This window comes from Capricornis sumatraensis, chromosome 3 (assembly GCF_032405125.1).
Source record: "Capricornis sumatraensis isolate serow.1 chromosome 3, serow.2, whole genome shotgun sequence".
Lineage (NCBI taxonomy): Eukaryota > Metazoa > Chordata > Mammalia > Artiodactyla > Bovidae > Capricornis > Capricornis sumatraensis.
The window spans coordinates 13,922,124-13,947,694 of NC_091071.1; the positions used below are offsets into that span (position 1 = coordinate 13,922,124).

At 40.0% G+C, this 25,571-nt stretch overlaps 1 protein-coding gene across 2 annotated transcripts in view; it reads right to left on the minus strand.

The window, feature by feature from the left end:
- Positions 1 to 1,381: 1,381 nt before the first annotated feature.
- RABGEF1 (RAB guanine nucleotide exchange factor 1) overlaps positions 1,382 to 25,571 on the minus strand; it is a 47,983-nt gene continuing 23,793 nt past the window's right edge. The window contains exons 3-9 of one of the 2 annotated variants that reach the window (XM_068967179.1): positions 24,137 to 24,303; positions 18,919 to 19,085; positions 13,021 to 13,102; positions 12,166 to 12,298; positions 10,830 to 10,921; positions 6,144 to 6,400; positions 1,382 to 3,664 (exon numbers count right to left, since the gene is read on the minus strand). In XM_068967179.1, the coding sequence (XP_068823280.1) occupies positions 3,266 to 3,664; positions 6,144 to 6,400; positions 10,830 to 10,921; positions 12,166 to 12,298; positions 13,021 to 13,102; positions 18,919 to 19,085; positions 24,137 to 24,303 (1,297 nt within the window). In that variant the 3' untranslated portion in view covers positions 1,382 to 3,265. Of the gene's footprint in view, positions 3,665 to 6,143; positions 6,401 to 10,829; positions 10,922 to 12,165; positions 12,299 to 13,020; positions 13,103 to 18,918; positions 19,089 to 24,136; positions 24,304 to 25,571 lie in introns of both variants that reach the window. The other variant, XM_068967178.1, reaches the window with a different exon arrangement.

Here is a 25,571-nt window from a genome sequence, read left to right on the forward strand (position 1 = left end):
TTAAAAAAATTTATGATCACTTTTTAACACACTTTTATATGTAATTGGCAGAGTGGTGAATGCCATCAATGTTTCTGATCTCTCAAAGCACATCTCTTCATATTCAAAACTATGTAAGCAGGTGAAATGCCAAGAAAATCTAACATGTTGTGATGCTTTCTTAGTCACAAGAAATCTTGAACACTTCAGGGAAAACGAAGAACATTCCCAGATAAATCGTTGTCCATTTTTAAGTCTCTATGGTGAATTGTTCACATCCTTTGTAGTATTTTTAAATGTTCGAAGTTTTACAGTTCTTTATTTGAAAAAGTACTTAATTTTTTTTTTTAATATTTGATTTTTCTTGTTTTTCTCCCAGCTTTATGGTATATGCTCATTTTCATGTGACTCTGCAGCCTGCCAGGCTCCTCTGTCTATGGAATTCTCCAGACAATACTGGAGTGGGTGGTCATTTCCTTCTCCAGGGGATCTTCAGTCCAGGGATTGAACTGGACTTTTCTTGCACTGGCAGGTGGATTCTATACCACTGTACCAACTGGGAAGTCCAGCTTTATGGTGATATTAATTGACATCTCATTGTTTAAACTGTATAACATTTTGACTTCGTACAACATAAACATTGTGGAATGATTACCACAATATACTTGACACATTCATCACTTTACCTAATGACTTTCTCTTTTTGGTGAGAAATTTAACATCTACTATCTCACCAACTTTAAACAGTACTTACAAAAAGTTTTTGTTAAGTACTTAAAAAATATTTTCTTAAAACATTTACTTATTTGGCCGCACCAGATCTTAGTCACAGCACAATACGTGGGATCTTCTATCTTCATTGCAGCATGCAGGATCTTTAGTTGCAGCATGCAAACTCTTAGTTGCAGTATGTGGGAGCTAGTTCCCTGACCAGGGATTGAACCCAGGTCCCTTGCTTTGGGAGCAAAGGACTCACCAGCTGGGAAGTCCTTCTTGTTCTTGATTTTAATTAATGTCTGTTTCATTTTTAAGTATGATAATGACTGCTGTGGTTTAAAAGGGAAACCTTTATAACATGAGAATATTAATAGTCTATTTTCCTAAGATGAAGAACCAAAAATCGACCTATTGGGAAGAGGAATGGATTAGGAAACTTTATTGATAAGGACTTCTGTTCCAGTCACATTTATAGTACATAAAATGCCAGTATTTTCTGGTTGAGAAAACAGAAACCCTGGCTATGATATTGATGCTGACTTAAAGAGAAACTGTAAGGCAAGAGTGCAAATAAGAATTCAACCAATATGAGACATGCTAAAAAAAAAAAAAAACAGTTCAACAATTTACACACAGGTTAGAAGTCAAAAGAAGACAGCTTATTTTGGGAGGCTGATATGCACATTTTATTTAATAAACATAATGTACAATGACGAAAAGAACGGTATATTCCCAGGAGAAGTAAGAGTGTGTATGTATGCCTGGATTAGCACCTAGAAAGTACATAGAAAAGAAAAAAAGGGAAAGCTCTCTACGAAGACCATCTGGGCCCAGGTTTCTATGAGCACATTCTCCAGACACTTGATGGTAATATTCCAAGTGAGCTTGGCAATCAGCTGTCTCAGCTGACTGCTTCACGTCTTCAGTGCTTTAGGACAACAGATGTATCAATGTGATGCATTTTAGATGTTAATTTAAGTAAAGGGCAACAAGTTTTATACCCACCCTAGTTTTATTCCAAAACTATTGCACTACACATCTGTGGTACACCATGAGGAAAATACTGGAAACACAAAGGAAGCTTTCTTAACAGCTTGTGTGATGTGATCTTGTGCAAAAATGGTGCCCTGGGAATTACAATTTCCCAGGAACTCCGAAAGTCTGCAGACATCACTGATGGGGAGGAGAATCACGATGGTGTATTTAGTTGTGAAAGGCTCCACCAGGATTAGACAAGGCTCCACGCTCCCAGGGACTGGAGAGCTTTACCGAATGAGCTCTGAGTTCACATTTCACTGTACATTTGGTGCCATTTTCTTTGGTTACGTCATATTAGCCATCAGGAGGAAAACGCCTTTGCTTACAAAGCAGATCAGCAGTCCCTAACTGGAGGCAGAACGGGAGACATTTGGCAATGTCTGGAGACGACTTTTCACAACTGGGGGGCTGCTACTAGTGTCTAGTGGGTGTAGAGGCCAGGGACACCACTAAATACACTACACGAGGTGGCGCCCAAATAAAAATGTCCTCAGGCTCCAAACAGTACTGACGTTGAGAAACCCTGAAAGAGGCTTATGTGACATGTGACTGGACTGTCCATAAAGTCACAAGGACACTATGGAAGCAGAGATGCCCCTCTCCCTTGCCTCTGCATTTTAAAGCTCAGAGAGATGTTCCATCAGCTCTCGCCTGCAGAGACCTGTTCTTTTCTGGCTTCTGACTCGGCCCCAGGGCAACCGCCCTGACCAAGAGCTCAGGGAACATTTGCTGAATGGAAGGAGGTCAGAGGCGCTGGAAGCACGGTTCAGCCTCCAGTCTGTACTGAACAGTAACTTCACAAGACTGAAAACGTGATTCAATGGGGTCACGTTCTCTGACTGAACAGGACCTCAAAGTCAGGGCTAACACATTGTTAAAGCTGGAGCCAACATTTCAGGGAGAGTATGTCTAAGTATTTCTGCATTCATTTTAGTGGGGCAAACCAAATAAAACGGTGTTAAAAGGCAAATATTCAATATACTTCATTTCGAACCAAAAAAAAAGAAACGGAGTTAACACATGAAATGCCATGCACAACGGACACCATTCCTTCTTTTTTTTTTTACATATTTACACTTTTACATATTTACTTAGCAATATATCTTCTATCTTTACAATTATAAAATTATGTCAAACTGTAGGAACAGTGGTACCACATACATTTTTTGTAGCATTCATTTGTTTTCTCCTTTAAAAGGCAATTATTTAACCAAATCCAAAAACACACTGAATGCCACAGAGGAAGCACATAGGAAAACCATGGAGAAAAAATAGATTTATAGACAAACTTTTCATACAAGCCTTAAATGAATCTATTTCAGTGACTCAATAAATAGTACTTTATTATTTACTAAGCCTCCCTTGACAGGAAAACAAAACAAAACGAACAAAACAATCCCCACAAACTGTACCTTTAAAAATGCTGATACTTCTAAGCAATTAAGTTATACTCTAGACCCCAATCAGTGGACTGCAGGAAGGGCTGGCTACAATTCAGGCTCAAATAAATACTATCTATGTTAAGTTTTCATCATCCTGCATAAACTTGAGGTTGCAACGGTGGAGGAAGTTTATCATTTTCAACATTTTCAGAGTCAATAGCTGCTACAGATTGATTTGGGGGTCTAATTTCAAGTGGGTATTTCTCAACAATGTCTTGAACCTCTTTTGCGATTCCATCCGTCCAATCTATGAGGTCTTTCTCAAGTTTCTTGGCTTCATTCATAATCCTTTCCTGTCGTTCATTCAACTGAGACAGGAGGTCCAAATTCTTATACATCTGCTTCACACCTAAGCAAGCATCAGGAGACCAACTCTCAGATTCCTGCTTCCTGGGAGAAGTCTGGCCAGACATGTATCGATCAAAATCTTCCTGACTTAAATTCAAAGACTGAGCATCTAATTTCTCAATGAAAGCCACGGCACAGCACTATAAAAAGAAGAGAATGTCATTTATTATAGTTATATAGGAGAGCTACAAACATTCGAAGAGAAGGTAAAAAAATCCTTTTATTACAAAGAATTTAAACAGAATCAAAACTTGACAAGATAATCTCATGAACCTCCATGGACTTCAGCTTCAAAAATTACCATGGCCATTCATGTTGTTTCCTTTATACTCCCATCTGCAATAATGCATTTCTTCCTTTAAAAAAAATTAAATCTAACTGCCAAGTTCATTGAGCCAGAAATTCAGTCCTCTCCTTGGGTGGTTCGAAGGCCCTAGGGTCTTGTACAGAATGAAATATTTGAAGAGGCACCTTTAGTATGCATTCCACAATGGTTATCACAGAGCTTCCTGTGTGTTTCCTTGAAGTCACAGGTGCTCTGCTTCCCTGCCACGCTGCAGGGCAGAGGAATCACGGTGTGGCCTGGAGCTCCAGGGCCACGCCCCACAAGGCCCTTCCCTGCGGAGAGGCCTTCCCAGCTCTGCCACTGAGCTCTGCCACAGCCTGCCACTAAGCATGTCCGCAGGTACTTGTGTGCACACAGACCACTGGTCCTCAAGATACTTTAATGTCAAACAGTTAAAAGAATGCACTTTGACACCAGACAACCTGAGTGAAATGTCACCTCTGTCAACTGACAGCCCAGAGCTGTGTGACCCTAGAAAAGTTACCTAAGCCCTCTGTGGTTCCCACATTTGTAAAATGAGGGAAATACCACCCAGATTTATTGTGAGAATTAAACAACGTAGCACATGTCTCACAGGTCTGTAGTAAGCAACGAATAAATGGTAGCAATTATTAGCACAGAAATGCTGGGGGAAATGCTGAGTGACAAAGACATCTTAGTTATACTCTCAACTAATTTTTTCTAGAAGGAGCACATACCATTTTCATACTTTTTTTTTAATAAAGTATTTTCATGAGGAAAACATGAAAAACATCACAGGAGAAAATAGACAGCTCTCAGGATTTCTTTTCAGAAATTCGTTCACAGGATCTTACCTTGTTATTCATAAAACAGCGAATCTCCTTCAAGAAGATTTAGCAAATCTATTTCAACAGCCTCATCTGACAAGAACGTGCCTATCTGACCCTTACCCACCGGCTTACACTATGTGTGTGGAATCAGTGCAGCCTAGTTTCTGGAAAGAAGAGGCCTCTAAGATGATTCTGATGTTCCTGGTCTAGGCGAGTAGATACACAGTACTGCCACTAATGGAAACAGTACATAATGGAAAAGAAAGAAACATATTATGGGAAAGTGGCTTCAGTTTTGAACAGATTAAATCTGAAGTGTAATAAATTAGCTGGGAAGCTCAGAGTGAGGTCAAAACAGGTGACCTGCAGGTCATCACGACAGGTGACCAGCAGCGCTAGGACCAGAGGAGACGGTCTAGGGAGAGAGATGCACGGAGGACAGAGCCCCCAGGGAGTGACACATTCAAGGGGACAAGGAGGACACCAGGCCCACAAAGAGCCCAGGGAGATGGAGGGGAATCGTGGACGCTGAGGCACACGAGAAGTTCCAGAAGGAAGGCGTCACCGGGAGTGTTAAAGGAGTGAAGTGAAGCAGAGTTCCTGAGGCATGTGGCAACTGGCCAATTTTTTACTTTTGCCACAGTGGTTGCACTGGGGCCGTGACTCTGAGTCTGGCAAGAAGAGGATGAAGAAAAAATACGTGCACACAGTTAAGGCTGTGGGCCAGGGGGCCAGGAAGAGCTACAGAGTGCAGGCGATTCAAGGATCCGTCTTTTTAGACAATTTACCAGAAATGCTTCCTTATGTAGCCTGGCCTCCCCTCCCTACTTATTACCCTGAACAGCTTCCAGCACAGGAAACAAAGAACATAAGGTGTCTTGAGGCTCAAATTCATGAATGAGACAATAAATCTAGTCTAACGCAAACAAGGAGAAGTCCAGCGGTCAGTAAAAGGAAGGATGTGGCTTCAGGCCTTAGATGTGTGTACCTCACGACTGTCCCGCCTAGTGTTAATTAGTACTGTAAAAAAACAAGAGCTGAAAATCACTGCACACCCTCTATGCATCAGCATCTCAGTATTCAGTTTTAAGAGGGAATTTGTAGAAATGAAACAAAAAATAAACATTAAGTCTTTTAATAAAGGAATCAGCCCAAGATCTCATTTATTCATGGTTAAAACAACCAAGTAAATGAGTGGCTCTTACAGCCGGGACTCCGGGAAGCGACAGCCAACAGCACCAAAGACACTCAACGTGGCCATCGTGTGTCCTGTAGGGGAACCACAATGGCTAAGTCCTGGGAGGTGGTATGTGTGCCTGGCCTGGTCACATGTGCTCTGTGATACCAAGCAAACATCCTCAGCTATGCTGAACCCTCAACTCCAGAGCACGAACACGTCACAGGCCTGTGAGAGCCCTGTCACATCCTTAAAATGAATACCTCTGGGTTCTTCTCCACAACACCAGCAAGTCAAGTCCTTACCAGATTGGTGAAATAGTAGCCATCCTCGCCCGTCATCAGTCGGCTTGGGTTGCAGAAGCGGGTGATGTACTGGATGTTGGACTGAAGGCGTGGGGGGTTGCCCTTCAAGACAATGTAGATGAGTGTGGGTAAGAAGTCATCAGCTGAAGCCGGCTCGTTCTTGGTGATCTTGATGGCATTGAAGATGTGCTTGCTGCACTTGGTGATGCAGGCCAACTTATCCCGGGGCACGCGCTTCGAATCCATCTCAATGATATCTACAAAGGAGAAGAGATGCTGCTTCCAGTGAGGAGACGGTTACATCAAAGAGGCGTCAGGATCATCGTATTTCGTCTCTTAAGTTACAGAGGTGCCCTCGCTAACCCCTTCTCCACTAGTAAACTTAGCGTATGAGAAAGTCTGCAACAACAGTAGACATTAGCTCACACTTGGGGACAGGTGCCCATCAGCCAGGCCCTACACTGCGTGCTCTACAAGCATAATCTCTCCATCCCCAGGGTATGCACGTGCACTATTAAGGGAGCTGATGTTCAGAGAGGGTCAATGATTTGCCCAAGATTATACAATAAAAAGGCTCATAGCAGGGATCTGAAGCCAAGCCTATCTAAGTCTAAAGCGCATTCTTTAAGTCATGATGTAAAATGCTTATGAGCTCCCCAGAGAAATAAGCAGAGTCGTTTCACTGTTTTTGTTCCTCATAAATACATCGTAAAACTCAGTTCAGAAGGCCTCATTTTCATACAGCTTTTTAGAAGTGTGGCTATTTTACAGGGCATCTCTGAGCTGGTTATCAAAGTGCAAGCGGCTGAAATCCATCACACAGAGGTCCACAGTGGCCAATCCTCGTGGCATATAAATCTCCCACTAGCAACAAGTATCTAATAAGAGCTTTATGACACTTATAACCTGCTGGGCAGCAGAGGGAATGAGCATAGGTATTATTTAATCTCATAAACAATACTTTATTTCTCTCAGAAGCAAAATTATTTCACTGCCCTTCACTACCAAGAAGTCCAACTAGCAGGCTCTTATAAGTTCACACTCTCTGTCACAAGGACTAGGAGGCAATGAGGAGTGATCAAGTTTGAACTCTGCACTGTCAGAACCACACAAAAGGAGGGCAGGTGGGTGCCTCTGGACAGATACACCTCCCTACAGTCTAGAACACCATGAAAGAAAAGAGCTGAAGTGGTTTGACACCAATTTCTTGCCATTAGCAGAAATAAAAGTTTCAGATTTAGGTGGTTCGGTGGTACATGCCAGAGTTTTTTTCTGCTCTCAGCTCTCATCCCCGGGGTCAGCTACCTGGGGAAGTTCTCACAGGACCACCAGCCACGGAAGACTAATGTGTGGGAGACAGGAACACTGCACAGTGCTGAGACCTTATTTTAATTTACTAATACTTCCCCCGCCACTACTTACCTGTCTACTGTATGAATTATATAATTGTTTTATTGTTTAAATTTTTAATTCTGGGTTTTAATTACGTTACTATGTCTCAGCCTATTTATTTTTCTTTTTCTATTTAAATACAACTTATTAACAAAAAGATTTGGGGGAATGTCCACATATATATATATATATATATACATATGTAATTTTTTTTTTAACCATTTTCACCCTATTTAGCATTCTGCCTTTTACTGTTGGTTTACATTCTCCATTTCAAACATTTAACCATGTTCTCATTAATCTTTATACCTAAAGTTTTAAAATAAATTAAAAGTGAATTACAGGCACATATTTTATTGCACTTCACAGATAACTGCAGTTTTTTGTTTTTTTACAGATTGAAGGTTTGTGGCAACCTATGTTGAGTATATCTCAGCACCATTTTTCCAACACCATTTGCTTACTAGTTACTCTCTGTCTCTGTGTCACATTTTGGTATTTCCTGCATATTTCAAACCTTTTCATTATTATTATATCTGTTACCATGATCTGAGATCTTTAATGTTACCATGGTAATTGCTTTGGCATTTTAAGCAATAAAGCCTTTTTAAAATAAGGTATGCATATTGCTCTTTAGACACAATGCTACTGCACACTGAAGAAGCTACAGTACCATGTAATATAACTTAGCAGCACTGGGAAACCAAAACATCCGTGCGGCTCACTTTACCATGGTGTCTGCTTTACTGCAGTGATTGGGAACCAAACCCATAGAATCTCTGAGGCATGCCTGTATTTTCTATCTGGACGCATTTGTAGCTGCCCTGCCAAGGAGCAAGGTCAGGAGTGTAAAAAGAAAAAGAGAAGAGAAGAAAAAGGAAAATAAAGGGGAAAACAAAACCCAAGGGACTTCTCCCACACTCTCCATCTGGTAGTGAACCCCACTCTTCCCAGTATCTTTGAGTCTGAGGAAAGTTTCTTTTCGCTTTTAGACCACCCATCCCCAGGAGCAGTTCCATGATGTGTGCTGCCCTGAAGGCTAAACTAGGAGATGTGGAAAGAAAAGTAAACAACACAGGAAACACGACTGCATTAGCTGTTCCTCCAGTAACGACTTCCCTTCCCAATCTGCCTGCTATGACTTACTTTTCAGAGTCCTCAGACACTGTTTTGTGTTTTCTGTTCAGGGCTTTTGAAAAAAGTGAAAGCGTTAGTCTCTCAGTCATGTCCGACTCTTTGTGACCTCATGGACTGTGGCCTGCCCAGCTCCCTTGTCCATGGGATTCTCCAGGCAAGAATACTGGAGTGGATTGCTACTCCCTTCTCCAGGGGATCTTCCCAACCCAGGGATTGAACCCGGGTCTCCTGCACTGCAGGCCAATTCTTTACTGTCTGAGCCACGAGGGGCCAGGAGGAAAGACAGGGCTGAGGGTGGGGACTCTATCTTAGCAGATGTCCAGACTTATCTTTAATGCGGTTTTGAAAGCAGAGTAGGTGGTACTCCCAGGTCAGTCAAATTGGGTGCTAGTGACATTTTGGCCAGATGATTCTGCTGCAGGGACTGTCCTGCACACTGAAGGGTGTTCAGCAGCACTCGGGGGTTCTACCCACTAGATGACGGATGCCAACTCAAGTGGCACGGGCCTCAGTGCAGTGTATTTATAAACAAAAAGGACGGTCCTGATTAGAAGCAGACAGTGATTTAGAGAAAGTTCACTGATTATCTCCACATTTAAGACTATTGTTAGAGACTGTCCTTTTGAAGGCTGACAAGTTTATAGAGTAGGAAGAAAGTGATCATATCAGCTCTGGTCCTCAGAGGCAGAATGTGCCTGCTCTTGGACTGGCAAGAAGAGGGGGCTAAGATGAGACCGTAAGAAGGCTTTTAAAATTTCGTGGCTATACTTTTACTATCAAAAGATCTCTTCAAACTTAGATGCCAAGAGAGTAAAGTCCCACAGCTCAAATTCTGTTAACAAACTGCTGATATACTGACATCTTTCTTATTTTTATTTTTCAGTAAACAATGATTTGGCACTTGTAGTTTCTGGTTTTATAAGGTCTGTCCTGTGGCTTTTTAGAAAAGAGTCCCCAACATAAATTCCTGTGAAGTACTTTAAATGGAAACCAGTTGATCTTGAACTTACTAGTAAGAGTCTTTGGGGAAAACGTTAAGTATACAGGCTTTACTTTCAATCTCTTATGGATGTCCCCTGAGCAAAAGGCAGGGGTTGGGGTTGGGCCTTGACCCAAAATAGTCATTCATGGGACCCATGAGGAGCTTAGCAGAAAAGCTCTGAGCAACAAAGAGGACGGTATTTAGTGAGGACAATTAAACTCTACACAGGGAGTTACAGAAAATAATACATTTTATACCAAGAGCTGAAATGTGAAAAAGTACAAAGAGAAGCAGAACCTGAGAAAGTGGAAGAATCATGTTAGCCAGAGGACAATTCAGTCCCTGAAGGGGCCTTGAAGCTAAGTTTCTGTAACAGCCTCACCTCCTTTCCAACCCTGATAATATCTTAAGCAAACCCTCATTTCTTACTGTAACTCGACTCTCTGGTTCTTATAACCAAAGGAGACTACTTAATGGCCCACCTCCAGCACTGCTAACATCAGCTGACACACTTTCCTTCCCAGTAGAATGTCATTAAAAATCTCTAAATTGGCAATCTCTTTCCAACTCTTCTCCTTAACTAAGGAGAAGCTGGGCAAGTTGGATGTCTTCTCCACCAGTTTTGTTTTAAAACTTTTGTGTTGCACTTCTGCTGGGTTATTCTTTGATTAAGAAACAGAAACCTTATTAGGTGACTGGACCTGTCCAGAGTGTCGGAGCCACACTGATTTAGGGCACTCCATTTACTTCTCCAATTAACCAGAAAAGAAACTCAAAGCACATCTCTGATTAACAACCAACTAGAAGCATCATTTTAATATATAATTCTAGCTTGGGGATAACCATGCCTCACCAATTTCATCTCTCAAAATTATTTTGATACATAAATGCAGTTGAGTTTTAAGAAATTTACCTAGTTAACTTTAGTTTCAATGCTCAAGATATAAGAAACAGTCATGAAAAATGAAGGGGGAGAGTGGTTTAATTGCTGATCTGAAACCTAACACTCTTAAATCACTTTTTACCACATTCCAGTATAGCTTTGGCAATCTGCATTTTAGAAGTATTTTAGAAATACTATCTTTTTGCTCACTGATATAAGTACAGATTTATAAAGCAAAATGCTAACTTCAAGTGGAAAAGATCCAAATACAAAAGTTCTTAGTTTCACTGACCTGTAATTGCTTTCACCACCATATCAGACACTTCTGGAATGTCTTCATTAACAGGGACACAAAGCATCTGAGGTGTAACCCAGTGCAGGGCTCTACCGAGAGAAAGAGAGAGACAGTGAAAAAAAAGGTCCAAGGATGGACTGTAATCATTTATCATGTTATTTCCTCAGTGACAGAAAAAGATGGGGCACAGCTGGCTCATCAGGCAATCCCAGCCCCTGCACGTACTAGCAGCTCAGCTGATGTGCCGGGCAACTGGAATCCTATGATGAGGCTTCTCTTCTGCACTTATCACAAGAAAGCAGAAGACAATTTTTCCGGTTGAAATGAAATTATACTACATTGGGAAAGCAATGGATATTTGAGAATGAAGATCTGGGAAGAACCTGCTGCTCCCTGTCCTCACTGCCCACCTTTTAGGCTCTGCCCTGGACTTCTGAAGCACACTAGAGCCCGAGTCAGAGATCATCAGGCGTGTGTCGCTTCCACCTGAACTGCTGAGGTTTCTGGTCACGTGGTAATTCCACTCGTGAAATTCTGCTGCCAACCCTCACCACCTGCTTGACTAATGCTCTCACCCTGCAACTCAGTCTAAAGCCCACCGAGTTACTTCTGACTTCATCCCTTATCTTCCCAAGATCAATTCCACACTTTCGATGAGACATCATGAAGTTCAGAGCTACCGATTACTAGCCCCACTGTCTGGGAACCCCACTTGTGATCCGAGGCTCCCTCTCCTCCAGAAACACCTCTTCAGGCTCAGGCCTGGCCCTGTTCCCACCTGTCGACGGCCTCTTTCCCCAGTGCTCTGCTGCCACTAGAATGCACAGCATGGGGACTCGCTTACTGGCCATGGAGCAGTGGGTGCGCTGCACAGTGTTAGCAACCAGGGCTAGTGGAACGATCCAGCAGGAATGGCTGAGTCACCCCGGGAGTAACAAAGACAGACAACACTCACTGCCTTTCTACGGATGTTCACAGCTTCCTGCCTGACAAGATAGTTAGTGCAGTGAAATGAGAAAACAGTGAAATTTCCTCTTGTTCCTTAGAAATTCTGGAGATCTGAACAGTCTCAAATACCAGGCACAGTTCTCATCTAAAGCTGCCTGGATTCAAACAGATGCGCAAGATGGAGATCTGAGTCTTCTCCTCTTGTCAGTTTGCCACATTCCTTTTCTTTCTGACATCACAAAGGAGTTTACATGCTAAGGATGGCAGACACCTTAGCCGTTACTTGATTACCCAAGGTCTGAAACTCAAGGGCCCTGTTTTCTCGGATGTGTTCTTCCAACAGGAGGTAGTAAATACAACAAGGAAAAGCAGAACAACCAACTACCTGATCCTCTTCTGAATAGCAAGATCTTTCTTCTCATCATCAGTAGTTTCTGGACAGAACACGTATTTATAGAGACGAGTCATGATGTACTTTTCAATCTGATCCATTATCTTCTCAACTCTTTCTGGAGGCACTGAAATATTCAAAAGGATATTTGAATGAAGGATGAACAGTTGAAATGAAGAGTAATGTTTTCATAGTACTTTCAATGTAGCAGAAAACTAATTTAACAGAAATACATTAAAAACACTCAAACAAAAGTATAAGGTATTAAAAAATACTCTAAAAAAATTACCCTAACTTTTGGGGCTGCCTTTTACAGAATTCCTACTTCTAACTTAAGCTGTCTGGCAGGACCTAATAGGTGTACACCCTGCTTAATGAGAAGACCTTACCATGGTGCTACATTAGAAAAGCACTTGAAATATCCAAGACTGGTATGTGCTGGCAAGACTCACCCTTTCACTTTTCAGAGGTCTATTATCTGACCTTAGAGGTCACTCTAAAGTAAACAAATGGGGCAGATTTCTCACCAAGATGGCAATTCCGAGATAGGGGTTTTATTTAGAAGCCTCCCAAGGGGTTTTACCTGACTGTCTCTATTCCCAATGAAATTATTAAATATTGCTCAAGAAATTATCCAATTGCCTGATTATCTTGCAATGACATACATGGTGGTATTCAAAGATACTGCTAAGTATAAAATCAACTACCTGAATGTTATTGGAGTAAGCTACAGAACAGAGCAGGCAAACCAACAAAGACTTTTGAGAAAGAGAGAAACTACTAAGAGACTCAGCAGGAGGCCTGTGCAAATACCAGCAGTCCCTCGGAGGCAGGCTAACGAAGGATTACCTTTCCCACGAGTCTGCATTCTTTCAGCCACATTCTGGTAAAAATCCTGAGTACACTCTGACTGCTCCTCAATGCTTAAGTCCTGAAACAAAGGGACAAAGAGGCTGCTAAGTAACTGAGAGATCAGGAGGAAAGCTCTAAATTTTACAAAACTTACTCCTTGAATTAATCCCAAAAGTATTTACGAATTCAATTACTGCTGTAGGGAAGAAAAGCCTGTCCTTTAATATTCTTTACCACATTCCATGACTTCTCATTTCTTTCTGCTGTATACACATATTCTCACATGGGTATAATGCATATTTTTATAATTTACATGCATATGTACAGTCTGACTTACCTAGTCTACTTCATCTTTTGATGGCTTTATAATATTCCATTATATTAGCCAATTTATTTAACTATCTTCTACCACTGTGTGCCATGGGTTCTTACCCTTTTTTCACTAATTATATATTGCAGCTATAAACAACTGTGTGAAGATAGTTTATTTGGGGTTATTTCTTTGTGATTTATTTACAAAAGTGGCCTTAACTGCTTAAAAAACATGAACAACTTTACAGTTCTAAATATCTGTTGCTAGACACAATCTTCAGAAACTCCAAGTACAACATTAGCCATGTATGTGTGCTTATTTCTCCACAGCCCCTCCAACACTGAGCATCGTAATTTTTATTTAGCCGATTTTACAGGTGTAACACATATATTAGTATTTATTCCCCACTTTCTTCCAAAGAATATTTGAAGTCTATATGAAAGATAAACCCAGCTCAGCGCAACCTAGAAAAATGAAGAAACAAGACAAAACACGGAGAGAAACAGAAAGTAGAGCTGGAAAGATAACACTAAAATGTCTTCCTTGAAGATACAGAAGTTAGTAAATTTTGTCTCCAAAATCAGGAATTTCTCCAAGGGTTCTCATGAAGATGTCATCATAGGAGGGCATGGATATGGCGCAAGACAAATTCCACAGGGCTGCTTCTCACAGACCACCTCTGCACGGGCCAATGACGTGGGTCAATAAAGCCCCGATGAAGCACACAGTCCCTGACGCCCTGGCTGATTCAGAAGAGATGGCCTGGGGCGAGGGACAGTGAGCACACCTTGCCCACCTGCCTTCACAATGTCTCGTCCACCCTCCCTGGTTTGGGTTCTCATTACCTCTCCCCTGGAGTTCAGCTGCTCTTCCCACTTTTGATCTTTCTCTTTTCAACTGATCATCTCAGGTCACGATCTGGTCCTCACGTTCCCTGCTAGGTTTCCTATTGTTGAGAATCTGCATTTAGCTTTCCCGCCTCTCTAACAATGTAAAATTATTCTCTGTCCAGATTACTTCTGCTCCTCTCCAGTCCTCCAGAAGCTGCCCAAGGAAGTCCCACAGGGTCTCATTCAAGGCTCGGTCCCCGTCTCGCCTCCTCTGCGAAGATGTCGCCTCCATTCCCTTGGTCAAAATAACCTTGCAGGCCTTACAGCACTCAACAGCGCTCTGTCATACCTTAACTGTTGCACTCCTTAACTGCCTGAACGTTTAATACCATTAAACCTTTTTCCTGATTAAGAACAATTTTCAACAGTTCCAAGTTTAGCTCCTCTCTATAGATGAAATAAGTATCTTAATCTGTTTTCTTCTAATGTTTTTCATTCTTAGCTATTTGGTGGGCATGTAAGGTTCATATCAAACACAGACCTTAAATAATCTGCACACAAACTTCCCTGTCTTCTTCAGCAGCAATTAGTAAAAAGCAATCCTGTTCCCCCTTGTTTTTCTAATTCTCATATAATTTGCTCCTGAGAAACTGAATTTATTTCTGGAATCCCTGGTTTATTTCACCATTCTCTCTCTTTTCTCTCTATATATGAAAATCATATCTAGTTGTGGTAACTTTCATTTTAGTATATTCTGAAGTGTCTGCTGTATTTAGAAACTTCCCCTCCCAAACTCCTGCTACCTTTTACTAGAATAAACAACGTAACATTGTAATTTAATATTTTAAGTGTTCATACTGACCTGAAAGGTATTTGTAAATTTATCTTTTTGTTTTCCTCAGTTAGATCCAAGATATCTGTACTTCCTCAGCTAAATCCAAGATAAAATCCAGAAACAGTCCTTTAATTCTTTGAATAAACTTCTGTATTAGATTAAGTTATCATTTAATATTTAATCTTTTTATTGCTATTATCTTTAAAAACTGCTCTTTTTTAAAAGTCTGCTAGGCTCTCTAGCTTTCTATCTCTGGCATCTTGTACTGTAACTGAATTTTGTGGATTTATCTCACCATGTTGCTAAATTTATCTCTATTGGTATTCTGTTTTTTCTCAGATTTTCCGGTAAGATTATTTTCCCCCAATTTCCAGAAAATTATATTTCTATTCATTCTGAAAACATTTATTACATGGCTAATAGAATTCTAGCCACTGTACCAGGCAATTACATAAAAAATAACATTCTCAGAGAGCATTCAGATTGAACAGGAAGACTGAATGCAAATAATTCAGTACTTTCTGCAACAGATTATCTCCTTAGGTAGCTCAGAGGAAGAGATAGACAATAAACTAATTTATACTATATAACATGGCTAACTTTCATTTGCATCAAATCTTAACAGTAAGAACACATTTCATTCTTAAGACTATTACCAGTACTCACTCCTAACTAGAAACTATGGCCTCCCTTTAAAGGCCTAAATGGCCTGTTTTATAGGTGGCAATAGATCACCTAATTCCTCCCCCAGCTCCACACAATCATTGTAATTTTGTTACAGTTCAGAAAACTCCACTTTCTATTTCTACTGCACAGATTTACACTTTAGCACAGTGTTTATTTTGCAATGTGAACTAACCTGCCACTCTGTTTTCTTATCCTGCTTTAGATTCTTCAGAGGACTTACCACAGTTGTATATTATAAATTAGTTTACTGCCTACCTCCTGCACTAAAATGTCAGTTCCTGGAGGGTACTATTTACTTTTGCGTCCTTGGAGGCTACAACAGAGCCAGGCATAGAAAGAAAGAATGCAAGGGGACATGCCTATGGCTGATTCACGCTGATGTAAGGCAGAAACCAATACAATATTGTAGAGCAATTATCCTCCAATTAAAAATAAATAACTTTTTAAAAAAAGAATGCAAGTGGCCATTTATTACTACTCTTTATGCTATTGTAAAGACGCAGGGAAACAGTTCTATGTTGATCTCTCTTATTTCTGCATCTTGTGAGGAGACACTGGCAGCCTTTGTTCTGTACCCTTTTCCAGGATAGCTGTATAGTGGACAGGCCGTGAAAACAGGGGTAGGGCCCAACTCAAGTGAAAGGGTAGGCTGTTCACTGTCTAATATAATAAGGTTTCTTTCTGGAGCAAAAGTCAGGCAGGCTCACAGCCCTATAGAAGATTCTCTTCTTTAGCCTAACTCATTGCCTGTACAGGAATTACCTGGTTGATATACTCTGGCCACTGCTAATGCTGTCATAAACTGGCTTCTTTTTTTTTCTGACCCAGGAAGCTTGTCTTCTGCCAGTATTCATGGAATTATGAAAGTGCAACCCCACTGACTGTAGCCCTCCAGGCTCTTATGTTCATGGAATTCTGCAAGCAAGAATACTGGAGAGGATAGCCATTCCCTTCTCCAGGGGATCTTCTCGACCCAGGGAGCAAACATGGGTCTCCTGCCTTGCAGGTGGACTCTTTACCACCTGAGCCACCAGGGAAGACCACGAAACTATGGCAGGCTAACTTTTAACTTGCAAGCAGATTACATCTCAGATCCTTCAAAGTTCTTCCCAAAGGAGCTAAGTGACACAATAGCATGTTTGTGCTGGTAAATTCTTTCAGGTTTTATAAAATTCCAAAAGGTTTTTCATAATTTTCTAAGAAAAAGCACAGTCTAGCAGTGTAAATTACTTCTTTTCTTTAAGCATTCTTTAACCAATCCCTGGGATAGTCTTTTCTATAATGTCTGTATAAAGCCATTTTATTTCCTAAAAAAAAAATGTCTGGCTGAAGTCTTTTTTCCACCTCTAGCTTTCAAAATCTTTGCCTATTTCCTTAATTATGTTTTGTGTATTTTATCTTTTGAAACTAGATCTCCATGACCTATTTTCTAGATTAAGTTTCTTTTGTACTACAGTTAACTGTTTGATCTACTTAGGTTTTAACTTAACTTTTAATGTTCATATTTTTTGTATCACTAGACTCTGCTGCCTTCAACAATTTTCTTTTCCAGGAAACTAAACATATTAGGGCTTTACGCCTTCTATATACATGTTTAATTTTAAGTTTTAAAGTATGTCGCCAAGCATGTAGTCCTCACATTTTAAGATAATCCACCTTACAAGGGAATATACCCTGTGGTCATGAAGCTGGCTGATTTTTGTCAAATTCAATTACTGGCAAAATGAAGGTGGTAAGCACTGCCAAGGCACGGGAGTTCACTTCCTCACTCTAAGGAAAAGCCAGTAGTAGTCAGTCACTTCCAGGAGCTAGATAGTTACTAACGACAAACTACTCAAATGCGCTTTTCACAAACATTGCCATGTAATTTTTCAGCAAGAGAAATGTTTAGACTTTTGCCTTTGCTTCAGTGAATGAAATGTGTAAGGGTTAAGTGTTCCAGTAACTCACATTCTGAGACAGAAGGGACAGTGCAGTTGGTGTACCAGGTAGCCAAATTCTGCAGAATTCCCAAAGATGTTACATTCATTTAAAACACTGAGGGCACCAGAGTTTGAGCACATAAAATGTTATTCATGACACTCAGGGGTCCAGTAGTGTCCTGCCAGCGACTTCTGCAAGTACCTGATATTACTAAACATACAGTGTTAAAAATCAATGAACAGACTCCTGAATTAGAGTTCACTGATGCAACTGTACATTTAGCCATTGGTTACCTCAGTTTTCCAACAAGGTTTAGGAAAAGATCAAAAGTATTCACAGATGAGTAAAGTGAACCAGGCTTTTCAAGCAGTATAGCACTAGTTTTTAAAAAAATCTCTTTAAGCATTACTTTGCAATACTTCAGTGTGTGGGAATTATGCAGGTGCTGAATGAAATTTTAGCCTAAAGAGGTACATTTTGGGGATGAGGAATTATTTTTAAAATCTCTCAGTGCAGATATAAAGTATGTCCTGATAAAGATAAAATGGCTGAAAAAAATTTTAATGCAATTCTGAAACTACTTAATTTTTCTGGACTCGACCTGTATGTGGAAAAAAGGTTGCTCATCACTGGCATACTCTAGGAGTGGAGAAGATAGGAACGAAGAGGAAAAAGGTGTGGGCAAGAGTGGTTCACTGTTGAAACTATGGGTTAGAAATTACAGGGTAAAGACACACATGGAGAGGACACAAGCTGTTATCCAAGTGACCCTGGATAAGTCACTCATCCTCGCTGGCTCTCAACTTCCCTACCTGTACAATAAATGGACAGAAGTTGCTAAGGTCCTTTTCAATGTCTAAATTTTAGCTTTCGCTTCTCTACCTGAGCAAGGACAGGAAAATTAAAAATCAAAATACAAAACCAAACCAAACCAAAAAAAAAAAATCCTAAATGATTATTCTTGGTCTAATGATTATTACTTAAGAGTTCAAGGTCTACTATGACCCTCTTGGCAGCTTACTATTTGGAAGGTGACAAGTTAGGAAGGTTTATTACTAAAGGACACAGTATAAGTGGCTTTGATGCCAGACTTTCCACATGAAGATGATCCAAATACCATTGAGTTGCAGTGGAAAAGTATTAGCCTTAGAGTCATGTTTAACTTGGTTCAGTGACATTTCTCAGGTAAGTGACAACATTTCTGGATCTTTATTTTCTCAGTTGGAAACTGACAAAGTTTCACTAGATTATCTCTAAGACCTTTCCTAAAACCAAAACTCTACATTTCTAGGTGGTTCTCAACCTACCCTTTTGTAATGCATTGCTTCCAAAAACAGCTTGGTCTGCTTATAGATTTCTTGGCCTGTCTTGTGGAAGGTCTTGAGAAATTCTATGAACTCTTTAGACACTCTATCCGTTTCAATGCTGGTTTGCCGGTTTATGGAAGGACTGGGAGCTTTTGCTTCCTGAATTTCTGCTGGGAAAATTAAACATAGTAAGTTTCATTACACGAAGATCCATGCATGGAATTACTTTAAGTACCTAAACTTAGATTATTTAAATTATGCTAAATCAAAGTTAAACTTGAATTTAAGTTATTTTATGTTTAAATATTTGGATTCTCCTTGTTTGTTTAATCGCTAAGTCGTGTCTGACTCTTTTACAACCCCATGAACTGTAGCCCACTAGGCTCCTCTGTCCCTGGGATTTCCCAGGCAAGTATACTGGAGTGGGTTGCCATTTCCTTCTCCAGGGGATCTTCCCAACCCAGGAATCAAACCCCTGTCTCTGCACTGCAGGCAGATTCTTTACCCCTGAGCCAGCAGGGAAGCCCATGCACCTAGTAACACAGCTTTAAAACATATGAACATAAACTAAAGAGAAGAAATTTAAAAATCCATAATTTTAATAAGAGAGTTCGATGCTCCCCTCTTGGTAATCAGTATTATAGGTAATACAAAAAAGTCAATAAGGACAGAATACCTGAACAATGCTATCAGACAACTTGAATTAACTGATATTTATAGAACACTCCACCCAACAAAAACAGAATACACATGCAATCTGACAAACTAACAGTGGTAATAGTTTACATACAGCAAATGCTTATTATGTGCTAAGTACTTTTCTGACGCTTTGTTGTATAATCCTCACAACTCTATAAGCTAAGGCTTGAGAACGTTAATTAACTTGAATGATGCTGCAGCTATTTAAGTGGCACAAGCTGGAATCTGAACCCAGGACTCTGTGCCTTAACTCTGTAGCCTGAGCTCCTTACTATGCAGTATCTGCCTCAGCATGTCAGAGTGGACTGAGGACTCTTTTCAGGGGACACCATGCCCTGAGACTCTGCGGATCTGTAAGCCAGCCAAGGGCAGGGAAACTCTAGCCATCTCTTTTATTGCCTTACTTGTGCACACTCTCTCCATTCAACAAATACTATTTTCCAAAGACAGATGATTTTGATTTTTAAAAAATACTCTTTCAAAATGCTAATGAAAGTAGATACTCTGTATGATACTATAATGGTAAATACATATTGTTATACAATTGTCCAAATCAACCGAATGTACAATGCCAAGAATGAATCCTTATATAAACTACATACTTCTGAAAATCATGTGTCAATGTAGGTTCAGCAACTGTAACACAAATGGCCCACTCTGGTGGGGGATGCTGACGCTGGAGGAGACTGTGCATGTGTGGAGGCATAGCACATATGGGAAATCTCTGCATCATCCTTTCAATTTTATGTGAACCTAAAACTACTTTAAAAAAACTTAAAAGAAAAAAAAAAGATGAACTGCATTCACCAGTTATGAATTAGTATGTGCATGCATGCTAAGTCACTTCAGTTGTGTCCGACTCTTTGTGACTCTATGGATCACAGCTCACCAGAATCCTCTGTCCATGGAATTCTCCCAAAGAATCCCTTTCTACCCATTATCTAGAGTCACAAAATTTTAACATTTTGCTCCATGTCTGTGTGCAATTTTTTCTAAATTTTTTCAGAGTAGATGGTATGTATCATGTTCTTTATCCCTTAATTTGAGTATTTCTTAGCAACAAGGATATTCTGTTGCTAACTATAGTTACTGAAAAATTAGCATTTTTTTTTAAAACACAGGATCAAACTGTTTGTGTGGAGGGTCACACAAACTGAGGAGACTGGTCATACAGTCCCCTCTAACCTGGAAATGTGTCTTTGTTTTTTTCACGACTGACAATTTTGAAGAATACGAGCCAGTTATTTTTACTGAATGTACCTCAACTTGTGTTTCTCTACTGTTGCCTCATGACTAGATGTCAGGTTATAAATTTTCAGCTTAAATATTACATAATTGATATTGTGTTCTTCTCAAATTATCATATCCAGAGGCACAGAAGGTCCATTTCCCATGTTGTAATATAGCTATCATTTCTTTATTTGTAATCAGTAAATAAGCTGCGGGAGTTAACCTGAATCATGGTTCACAACTTGTTCCTCAGGAAACTCCCTCCTCTCACCCTAGATTCAGCATCCACTGGTGAAACCTGTCTGAACCAGTTCCTACCAGGATAACTATAAAATAGTGATTTTTCTGTCTCCATCACTCCTATATTTGTTAGTCAACATTCTATGGTAAGCAAGAGTTTTCTTCCCTTCTTCATTTATCTATTTTATTAGTTGGATGGACTAATGGATTGTTGTTTTATTCATCTGCAGTCCATTTATATCTTTATTTGTTTTGATATCCAAATTTGGTCAGTGGGAACCCATTCAAGCTGACCTCTGGGTGTTTGACATGTCCCCAACATTTCTGAGGGGCCCTCCTTTCCCAGCTCCAGTTCCAGAATCAGTCAATTCTCCAAGGAACCTGAATTCACTTCAGTGTAGGATAGTATTTAGAATCTAAGGTCTAAGTAGAAAGATTGGCATTTTAATTCTAAAAAAAAAAAAGGACAGCCTTCCTTAATCCCTTCTTAGAGCATAACTTTTAGATTATTTGTAAAAGATGAACACAAGATTCTTCTCAGGGTGACATTTATTTGACTGCTAAAGAAAAAGAGCATTTTAGAATGTATGAGCCAGTATTTCAACTTGGCTGACCCACTGTGATTTACTCTAAACTACAGCTCACTCAACCCTGCTTTGGAGATTAAAAAACTGAAAGTAAATTCTCTGAGTCTTTACAGTCAAACTGTCCCATTAATCTTCTCTGAAGACACAGCCAACTCTAACAGGAAGTTAAAATATTTTTCAAATCCCTTAGAAGGTTATTTGTGTTCTACACACCAACAACCTGCCCTGGCTTAAGAGCTTTCTTTTGTACCACCAACAGAAGCAAGTAAAGTATCAAGAGCAAGGACATCTTGTATTAACAAGGTGAAATAAAGAACACAGAACATAAAAGGCCTATTGTAGTTGAGACTCAATAAATGAAAACTGCATTTAGTATAGGCTAACTTCATCCACACGCAAAGGCCAAAAAAATAATCACCCTGAAATGTAGAGTTCATTTGGCAGAGTTACATAAGCAATCTGTGAAACAAAGATCCAACAGCATCTTCTTTTCTAATACACACACATTAATTTTTTCCCCAACATTCTGAAGTCTTTCTCATCACATGCTTTCTACAGACATAAAACAGCTAAAGATAAAACAAAAACTATCATTCTAAAGAAATTTTAAAAATTACAAACTATTCCACATGAAAGTTTTTAAGATTAAAAATCACCTGAAATTTTTCTTTTAAAGTACAAATCTTCCTTCCATAATACAGTGTATACTGTATAGAAGCTCCTAGGACATGATTTTTAAAAGTGCCAAGTATAGTCATAAATATGTGTGACTATTATGCACTTATCTATCTACATAGATACAGACACAGATATAGTTATAGGTGAACACATACATATTTGAGGTCAAGGGATATAAGGGGAAAAAGCTTAACCAGGACTTAAAAGAGACCTGAGCTCTAATATAGCAACTCATTATATGACCTTGGGTAAATCAGTTCACCTTATGGGCTTTCATGCTGTCATCTGTAAAATGTGACAGAGCTGATGATTTTATAATTCTTTACTATTTCACTTGTTGTCATATATCATTTCACCAGACATCTATAAATGCATAAGGTTAATCAGACTTCCCCAAAACAGGAAACAGAATGCAAACTAAACAGGAAAGAATGGCTTTGATCAATACCTCCGAGTTCCTTACCAGCAGGTTTTTCTATCAAAAAAACAACATGCATTTAAAAATAGCTAACATGTATTGGACACCTACTATGTGTGTCAGGTACTGTGCTAAAACTCTGTACACACATTAGCTCATTTACTCCTCAAGACATGCCAATGACAGGTATTACTATCCCTCAGAATAGACAGGGCTTAAAGAGATCAGCCTGCTTAAGGTCACACAGCTAGCAAACTGCAAAGCTGAGGCTCAAACCAGGGTGACTCCAAAGTATACACTTTTAATCACCCTACTACACTACCTCCTCATAAATAAATCATGAACCAAATACATTCTTATCAAACACATCTAATCTGCAACAAGTATTGATTATTCCCCTTCTTACTGCTGTAGAGAAAACTGCTGACAGAGGGCCAAGCAAGAACAACTCCAAATGGATCATGGGAATGAAAAGATGGTTTAAAGGTTTGGGTTTATTAAAGAGAAGTGCTGTATTTTTGGATAAACAATCGTTCCTTCTAATAAACAAAAAACAATAGTCATTAAATCCAAAAAGATTAGCAAAGACCTTTAGCTGTGATACTATTATTTCCCTTCCTGCAGGCAGACCAAACACCTAACAACAATTATCCCAGGTTGGGGTGGAGGGAGTGGAGGGAAGTGTCCAAGAGAACAGCTCTCTGACAGCATCAGTGTTGGTTATCAACACAGAGGTAGAGAGACTAAGGTCTAACAAGAGACATTCTTTCTTGCTTCCTGCTGGGTCATTTCAACTAGCTTATCAGCTCACAGGTAGAACAAGTGTGACTTTAGCGAGAATTTTCCTGCTGGTTATAATGTGGAATTTTAAACAGTAGGATGAAAAAGGCCAAGCACATACAAAAGTGAGCCTTTCCCACATGTTCTCTAAATAGTATTTCCTATCTAGACACAAGCTGCCTCTCAAGCTTTCAGAAAACTTCTCTTTTAGACAACTTTAAGATAACTTGAAACAGTCATTTCTGATAAGGTATGGATAGTGAAGATATTAAACAAAGGAGAATAAACCAATATTCAAAAATTGAAGGCACAAAAACTAGAACATCCAAGCAGATACAATGGGTATAAATTTTATAAACAAAACTATATGTTTCAACTATCTTTATTCCTCTGATAAAGTAAAAATAAGTTTTCTTTAACACAATGTCCTCCAACCAATGAGATTTCATTTGTCATCTGTACCTCCAACCCAACATCTCAAGTCTGCGATGATATCTCTGAATGCTTACAGAATTAACAAAGCTGAGCCCACACACATTCTGTGTCTCATTGGGCACAAAAGGAAAAAGAGAATCAGAAAAATTACCCTTCTTTGCTCCAACCCGGGATGAAGCACTGAAGAATTTCTTCACTGTGGTAACCTTGCGGGTCTTCTCATTGGTTTTCTTCTCTTCAAACTTGGAAAAAGTGAGGGATTGGGCTCCTTGGCTGCTCTGACTGCTGGCAAAGGCCTCTTCTTCCTCCCGCTGCAGTCTGTAATTCAATGAGAGATTTTTCCTTGCATCTACAGGTAACAACTCAAAGAATTAGGAGCTAAAACGTTCAGAATTAGAGGTTAAATACCAAAGAGGTCTGAGGTCTCTGACAGCAAACTATCCTATGTGCCACTACAAACTTCAAAAGGGACTTCCTCTGTGGATCAAGTTCATTCAGCAGCTGTATGTGGATTACACAAAAGAAATACAGTCTAGTCCTCTTCCCTGACAACCTCAAGGGTGGAAGAAAGAAAGAGCTAAGTCAATAACTACCACATAATGCGACAGCGCCTACAGTAGACAGCAAAACCCTAGTGCTATGAGAATACAGGGGGAAAAAACCTAAATCTGCTGGAAGAGTCCAAGGTTTTTTTGTTTTAAATTTATTTTATTCTTTTTGGCTGTGCCAGGTCTTTGTTACTATGTGCAGGCTTTCTTTAGTTGCAGCAAGCAGGGGCTACTCTCTAGTTGTGGTACACAGGCTTTTCACTGCGGTGGTTTCTCCTTTTGCAGAGCATGCAGGGCATAGGCTTCAACAGCCAGGGTACACAGGGTTAGATGCCCCACTGCATGTGCAGTCTTCCCAGATGAGGGACTGAACCCGCATCCCCTGCACTGGCAGACAGACTATTAGCCACTGGACCACCAGGGAAGTCCCAAGAAATGATGATATTCAGGCCAGTCTTGGAAGGATCCAGAGGATTCCAAGTGAAAGAGCATTCCAGAAAGAAGGTACTACTGCAAATGAGAAGGATGTCACTTGTGTTGAGGACCACGTTCATTCAGTGTAGTCAGGTCACTGACGACGTGATGGACTCTGATGTTGGATGTACAGGTAGGCGCCAGGTGGTAAGAAACCTTCCCTGCCAAGCCTGCTATAATCCTGGACTTCATCATGTGGTGGGGAATCAAGAAAAGACTATAATCCAATACCATCATCTGATCTGTGCTTTAAACATAATGCAGGTAGTTGTGTGACACCTGGAGGGGCAGACAGACTAGGGACAGAGACAGTAATTAAGAACAGAGTACACAGATTTAAGAGCGAGAAATAAGAACCTGGAAACAGGAGAGGATGGAATTCAAAAGGCCTGTCTGAGCTGAAATAAGCAGAACATGCTCAATTAGTTGCAACCAGTGTGTGGGAGGGGAAGGAGAAATTTAGAGTGACTGATGTCTTTTAATCAACTGAATAAAGAGTGATGTCATTAACTGGATACAAGAGGAGGGACAGGAGGAACTGCTGGGAGTGGGGATGAGAGTAAA